The 7,553-nt window shown below is 32.5% G+C and overlaps 1 protein-coding gene across 1 annotated transcript in view; it reads left to right on the forward strand.

Annotated features, from left to right (window-relative positions):
* LOC106473532 (neither inactivation nor afterpotential protein C-like) overlaps window positions 1-6,613 on the forward strand; it is a gene marked incomplete at its 3' end in the record, with an annotated part of 18,685 nt that extends 12,072 nt beyond the window's left edge. The window contains 4 exon segments of the mRNA XM_013934214.1: window positions 725-815; window positions 2,238-2,402; window positions 4,288-4,404; window positions 6,509-6,613. Of these exon segments, the coding sequence (XP_013789668.1) occupies window positions 725-815; window positions 2,238-2,402; window positions 4,288-4,404; window positions 6,509-6,613 (478 nt within the window).
* Window positions 6,614-7,553: the final 940 nt, after the last annotated feature.

Raw genomic sequence — 7,553 nt, forward strand, 5'->3', positions numbered from 1 at the left:
CTATTTAAGCTGCTGAATGTGTTCTTATTATATCATAATTTTGTTTTTTAATAATACACATCAAGTTTCTTTTAATAAACTGTAACAAAAGAGAGATTTGCTTAATATTTTTTAGTGTTTTGCCGCCTTGTAATGAAACACAGTAGCCCATCTGTCTGTTTGTTAAACCAAGATTCTTAAACATATAAATAATTAATATCTGGCCTAAGTCTCATCTTTTTGTTTTGACGAATAATTCCAATTGAGGAAAAGATCGTGGAAGTTCCGCATGTTTTGAACATGCTATTGTTCATAACTGGTTTACATCGGAACTCTGTGTAGAGCGTTGCGCAATTTCAGTTGTTAAACTCTGTGTAACGGAAAAATCGAAAATTGTAAACCACACGTAGGTAAACAATTAATAACAGAATTAATACGTTTCTTGTGTATAGTCAGACCTTATTGATTTTTTAGAATTCGAATGTCAAATTAGCTGTTATGAGAAAACATGTTCAACACAAGTTAACCGAATTAATGAAAACATAAACACTGGGTAATCAATTAGTAAGTTAGTAAAACTATAATTATGTCATTATTTGTGTAATTTAATCTGATGTTTGTCAGTTTTGATGAGTGCGGGAGACTACATTTTGTTCAAACTTCTTTTTGAGATTACGTGACAATCCTTTATATTTATTAAATTTTTTACGAATAAATTATTTCCATTTTGCTTGTTTTTTTGCAGATGTTTGGTGAAAAATCCCGAATATCGACCGTGTATCCAAGAAATTCCCCAACACCCATTTTTAGCCCAGGTTGAAGGGAAAGAAGATCAGGTTTGTGATCCCAATATGTTTTCATGATGTTATCAAATATTGTTTATAAGCAATTTACATGTTCACTGACAGAACATAGACTGTTGCAAGCTGAAAGTATTTTGTTAATCAAATGTATGTCACTATGTTACGTAAGTTTCATACATTAAATTATAAGCGATTTCTTGAATAAGAAATACATGGTTAGATTATATTTATGAATTAGAAAATTTAAAAATAAAAAGGCTTAGAAAAAACTTCAATAGAAACAACTTGCAAATCTAAAGTAACGTTTATTTCATGCTGGTTTAATTTGATATTATCAGGTCATTGCAATTATGTTATTTTTTCAAATGTTTTGTGTGAGTTTTATACAAAAGATTGTTGTATTGTTTTTTTATGTTCTTTCGGTGGGCTGATTCTTTTAAGCTATAAGATGAAATTAAAGCCAAGTCCAGGCCACTTAACTGTAACAAATTAGTTTATTTCTTCCTTGACATTTCTGCAAGCTGCTTTCATTTGTACACTGTTGCAACTTATTGTAGGCCTAAGTTTACAAATGACATCCAAACGGAAATACCTCGCTAATAGTAATATACTAACAAAAAATAAACATACTTGTGCGATTTCACGGCTAATCGATCGAGTAATTGAGTATACGCGATAGCTAACACTTATCCAAACACTTCACTCAAAATGCACGCTTAAAAACAGCTGATTACTCAATATTAATTCATTATTCACCACTCGCTCATAGCAAGATACTGATTCTCGTACTTATAATCTAGCCTTGTTTCAAGATACTTCAACAAGTTACTAGATTTTCGTTACGTGGTCTAAATCGTCCTAGGTCTGGTTCCACAAACTTACTTAATCTTGTCATGTGCCAAATATGGCTCACAACAATACGTTGAATTAGATTTTTGAAATGAAAATTTAATAAGTAAAAGAAGGTTTAGAAAATATTTCAATAGACTTGTTTTGCTTCTGATTCTTGCATAACACAAGGGCTATGTACGTACACCGTCAACTCTTGGGTTACTCTAATCTAATTGGGAAATTTGATTGTCTTTCTTAAAACGCTCCTACGGCTCCAAACTGCGAAATGCTATTTTGTGGCAATAGGACGCGAATCATGGAACTTCACACCCATAGTGTGGCATACTAACTACTAGGCCACACCACGTATATTTCTAAGAAACAACTGGTAAATGAAAAGTAACAGTTAACCTATGCTAATATGGTATCCTCATATCACTGAAGTTATGTTATTGCTTTTTCGGTTTACCTAATTACAATGAAACCTAAGGAAAGCTCGGTTTCATTAAGAATTTCTTGAGTTCAGATTCACATAAATCTGTTTATCAAAACGTAGATAAAAATTGTTAGATTATTATTGAATCTATCGTAAAAATTAAAGGTACGCAATTTTAAATTTTATAGCTTCGCTCAGAGCTCGTGGATATTTTGAAGAAGAACCCTGGGGAAAAATTGCGAAATAAGCCATACAACGTAACCTTCAAAAATGGTCATCTTAAGACAATCAGTGGACAGCCACATGAGAAAATTTACGTAGATGATCTGGCATTTCTCGACAGCCCGACAGAGGTACGTAGCCTGCAGAAAACTAAATATTCTGTTGTTAACTTAGATGTGTAAATAACCAGACTAATACATGTACAGTATCATTCTGATTTGTTTTGTAAACGTCCTGTCTTACATTTACAAAGTGATGATGTGATAGTTCTTTTTACATGTGAAAGTGATGGCGTGTTAATTTTTTTATATCTACAAACTGATGGCATGTTGGCCCTTTTCACATATACAGAGAGTTGAATACATTATATTAGAATAATTTTAAATTTGCAAAGCGGAAAGTCACGGTGAAACTGAATGCATCAAAACTACATTTTGAAATTGTTTGACCTTTTGTAAGTAGTGTAATACCACCAAAAATTATCGGTTTGGGGAAAAGCATGTAACAGTCCTTTTCGATGCAAAATATTCATAAACTTTAATCACAAAGAATTTAGGATTTTTAATACGATATATCTAATTTGGGGAAACAAGACTATCCAGAAAAAAATTCTGCAATAATTCGTACCCCAGTCATAGCAAACAGAGTACGTCGTCTTGTGACAAATAAAATCAACTACAAGAACACAGGTCAGTGGCAAAAGTCGTCCACGTGACCCAGGCAACAAAACACAACATAATAAAGAAGGGTTTCTGTCTGGAAACAAAACCAACTGTGTATGGGTACACCAAAATAAGGCTTCCAGTCATAACCCTCCTTTCAGTCATTACATACCTCAAGCAGCTGAAGAATAAATTGGTCTTCATGCTATTCATTACGATTGGTTTGTTTTGAATTTCGCGCAAAGCTACACGAGGGCTATCTGCGCTAGCCCTCCCTAATTTAGCAGTGTAAGACTAGAGGGAAGGCAGCTAGTCATCACCACCCACCGCCAACTCTTGGACTACTCTTTTACCAACGAATAGTGGGATTGACCGTCACATTATAACGCCCCCACGGCTGAAAGGGCGAGCATGTTTGGTGTGACGGGGACTCGAACCCGCGACCTGCAGAGTCGAGCGCCCTAACCATCTGGCCATGCCGGACCTATTCATTACGAAGGCATACTAGTAAACTTGCCTGACGCAGTGCCTATGGATTTCTGTATGATCGGGCAGGTAAAATGGGCGCATGTAAACCGTCGTCTTCGTAAACTAGGTGGATTGTGGAAAGCTTTGATAGAAGAGTGTGTTGCTTTGGACATGACAGTCTTCGATCAGACATAAAAATTATTTCTAATATCACAGTTTTTTTTTTTCGTACCCTTAATCGAAGCTCCAAAAATGCTTCATTAACTTTTCACCGTGTCATAGCGGCTTGGCTTCAAGAACAAAAATCAATACAAAGTTTCTTTTATTGTATTTTTTATTTCCCTTTTTCTTCTTTTCTCGAATTGTAAAACTCAAAATTATTCCCATACCTTTTGAATTATTATTCAGAAGAATGTTTCCCTCTGATTTAGAAAACAGTTGTGTCTTAGTTATTTTTATATACTTCCTATCTTTAACATTTCCTTCAAGAATCATAAGAATGAATTTGGTAGTCCTGTTTTTAAACATGCTTCAATAGTTAAGTTTAAAGAATATAAGGCATTTTGATTTTAGCTGATCTGGAAATGACAAGAACAGATAAAACCAAATGTGCTCCACAAACTAAACAATCTACACCTCGTTCAATTTGAACGTTTTCTTGCTGTTTGTCTATTCTCTGCTACTTAATTACAAATAAAGCAGTATTTTTTAGAATCAAATAAGTTGTGAAAATGAATGTAAATACTATATTTCAGGGATTCAGTAAATGAATATTTTTCTGGCAAATAGGAAGACGTAATAAAATTGTAGTACAGCCATTCTTATATATTTTATACACAAAATTAAGGGGAAAAATTTGCTGTTGTTTGTATATACTGTATTATAGGAAGTGGTCCTGGAGAATCTGGAGCAACGGTATAGAAAAGGAGAGATATATACATTTGCTGGAGATGTTCTGCTGACTCTAAACCCGGGGAAAGTTTTGCCGCTCTACGGAGATCAGGTAAACATAAGTACCACTACTGACTTGAAGAATTCAAAAATCGCATTGTCAGTACAAAACGTTTCTACTTCTCACTTATAATCTATTCTTCACATTCTTAAAATAAAATGATTCAGTATCGAATAACCTGTAGTTCTTAATGCACGTTAAGAAATCTTCAAGTTGTATATTTCGTATGTTTGTTTGTTATGGATTTCGCGCAAAGCTACACGAGGACTATCTGCGCTAGCCGTCCCTAATTTAGTAGTGTAAGACTAGAGGGAAGGCAGCTAGTCATCACCACCCACCGCCAACTCTTGGGCTACTCTTTTACAAAAGAACAGTGGGATTGACCGTCACATTATAACGCCCCCACGGCTGAAAGGGCGAGCATGTTTGGTGGGACGGGGATTCGAGCCAGTGACCCACAGATTGCGATTCGAACGCCCTAACCACCGGCCATGCCGTGCCTCAATAGCGCGGACGCGAAAGCGTGTCACAAACATATGTTAGGTACAAAAAATTAAAGGTTTATTCTTTACAAACCCCGTTGTTTGTTCAGTCATTAAATGCATGGTTTTGATTTAATCGTACAATGTCCTATTACGAGAGAATGCTGATTATATTCCTTGAAAAAAGAAACTAAAAGAAACTATTATATTAAGTGTAGAAAACAATCATCCGCAATCCAATAATATGATGACACAAATACATACTTTTAAGCACACACTTTGACAGATTGGTTTAGGATACACATGCTGGATGCAGAAGAATGTGTTCTGTCCAAATAAAAACGCAGGACCTACTCCTATTTTTCTCGGCAATGTACTGACACACAGTCCTACATCTCTATCTGTACAAACGTACCAGATGTTTGGAGGTGAGCTGATCAGTAGTATCACGCTTCAGAGTTTGGTTTTTTATTAAGAACGAGCGGACCTTATTATAATAATAACAAGTGGTATACGTACATAGAATAAAGGTTTGATTTTCAAATGTTAATTAGTATAACTTTAACTTAACTCGTCTCAAGGAAACATACTATTTAACTCTCAGTAGCAATGTCCGACAAACTTGATTCCATGAGGAATTCGAATTTGTTTTCATTCCTACTAATTAGTCTTTGGGCATGCGTAGTACATTGCTTCTGTTCTGGATGCTAGCGACAGTTAATATATCAGTATCTATAAGCATAAATACTGGTTTCTGTTTTGGATACTAACAACAGTTAATATATCTGTAAGCGTAAATACTGGTTTCGTATATTCAAGGATACTCTTCAGTTTCCCAAGTAAGACACTTTTTGATAACACCGACATAACACTGAAAAAAAATTATTTGTTTTGAATTAATAATAATGAAGAGATAAAAATATATGTGGTTTCTGATACATGTATATATATATATATACACACAAATATAATGTTAATCGAATTTCATGTGTTTACTATTAAGTTTTAAAATAACAAGATGCCAGACAATGTTAGAAGTTTAAACACTAATATAGAAAAAATTTTCGTGGTTTATAAATTTCTTACTATACAAACAAAGATATAATGTTTTAATAGAAAAGTCATGAAAATATTTGAATTACATTAAAATTTTTATTCAGTCGTGCTTCTAACTGTTAAAAATTTAAAAAAATCATTTCCGTATTGGCTGTATATTTACAGGTGTACAACAATTGTAATCTTTTTTTTTTTCGTTGCTACTACACTTTATTCTTTCTTCGACATTTATTTATAGATTTATAAAATCTAAGCCTCGTTTAAAGGCTGCATTTTTTGGAACTTCGACGTATAATTATAATAGATGTATTGCGTATAGAAACATACATTTTGAATTACTAAAATGATTACGGAGTTTGGTAACATGCTTTTGTTTTAACAGCGGTTATTAATTCATATGGTATAACGTTATCTGATGCTAATAAATATTATAACTACCCAAATTATAAAGACTCTTTTATATTAAATTAACAATGATGCTAAGTAGTTTAGGTTTTAAAAAAATCATCATAAAGTTCAGTTACTTAAATATTTGTGATTTTTTATATGGCGTAAAGCTAAAATCGGGCAAACGAATTTATATTGTTTTGTTTTTTGTTATTTTTCTTCGGGCACAGACTGCTGTAAAGTATTGTGAAAGAGGAAGATCAGATAATCCGCCTCACGTTTTCGCAGTAGCCGATCGAGCTTACCAGCAGATGCTACATCACAAAAGCCCCCAAGTAAGATTTGCAGGAATAGATTTTGAGCCAATGAAAAAAATAACATAGAACATAGCTGAATCAAATGATGTTTAGTTCTAGTTAAGCGGAATCTTCAACTCATTAGACTTAGCCAGAAGGTTTAAATCTTGGAAATAAAATTATGTTTTGTTTTCAAGCAATGTACATTTTGAGCTATTTGATTCTTTTGTTTGATTCTTATTTTGGTTATTATGGAAACAAATAATTACATATGTCATGACGTCTTTATGCTTGCAATTTTAATTCATAATTGTCACATTTCACATTTTTCTTAATGACAATACTTGTAATTAAACATCTACAAGTATAAGAATAACGCAGTTTGATTCTTATTTTGGTTATTATGGAAACAAATAATTACATATGTCATGACGTCTTTATGCTTGCAATTTTAATTCATATATTGTCACGTTTCACATTTTTCTTAATGACAATACTTGTAATTAAACATCTTTAATAATGCATTTAAACTGGAACATTAAAATATATAAAAATGTTACCATATAGATTTATATTACTATTTGTTAGACCGTTTCAGTTTCAGTTTAATGCGAGAGTTATGATGTATATAGTTATATAGCGAGAGTGTTAAATTTAGTTGTTTTTAGAAGAGATCATTTATGGCAAGTTTGTTTACAAATAATGCGTTGTGTAGTTCGATAGTTATAAATTGGTTATTATTATATTATTGTGTCATGTTACTAGAACCTTCTGAGTTTGGTACTTTTCTGTTACTCCCCCCCCCCGCCAAATGGTTAGTTTTTACTATATGAATACAATACTTATTAATATACTTTTAGAAATTTATTATGGACATTTATATATAATATATATATATATATATATATGTTATAATGATTATAATATTATAATAATATAATATAAATATATATTATAATGATTATAATATTATAATAAT

Source organism: Limulus polyphemus, unplaced genomic scaffold, assembly GCF_000517525.1.
Source record: "Limulus polyphemus unplaced genomic scaffold, Limulus_polyphemus-2.1.2 Scaffold6254, whole genome shotgun sequence".
NCBI classification, from domain to species: domain Eukaryota; kingdom Metazoa; phylum Arthropoda; class Merostomata; order Xiphosura; family Limulidae; genus Limulus; species Limulus polyphemus.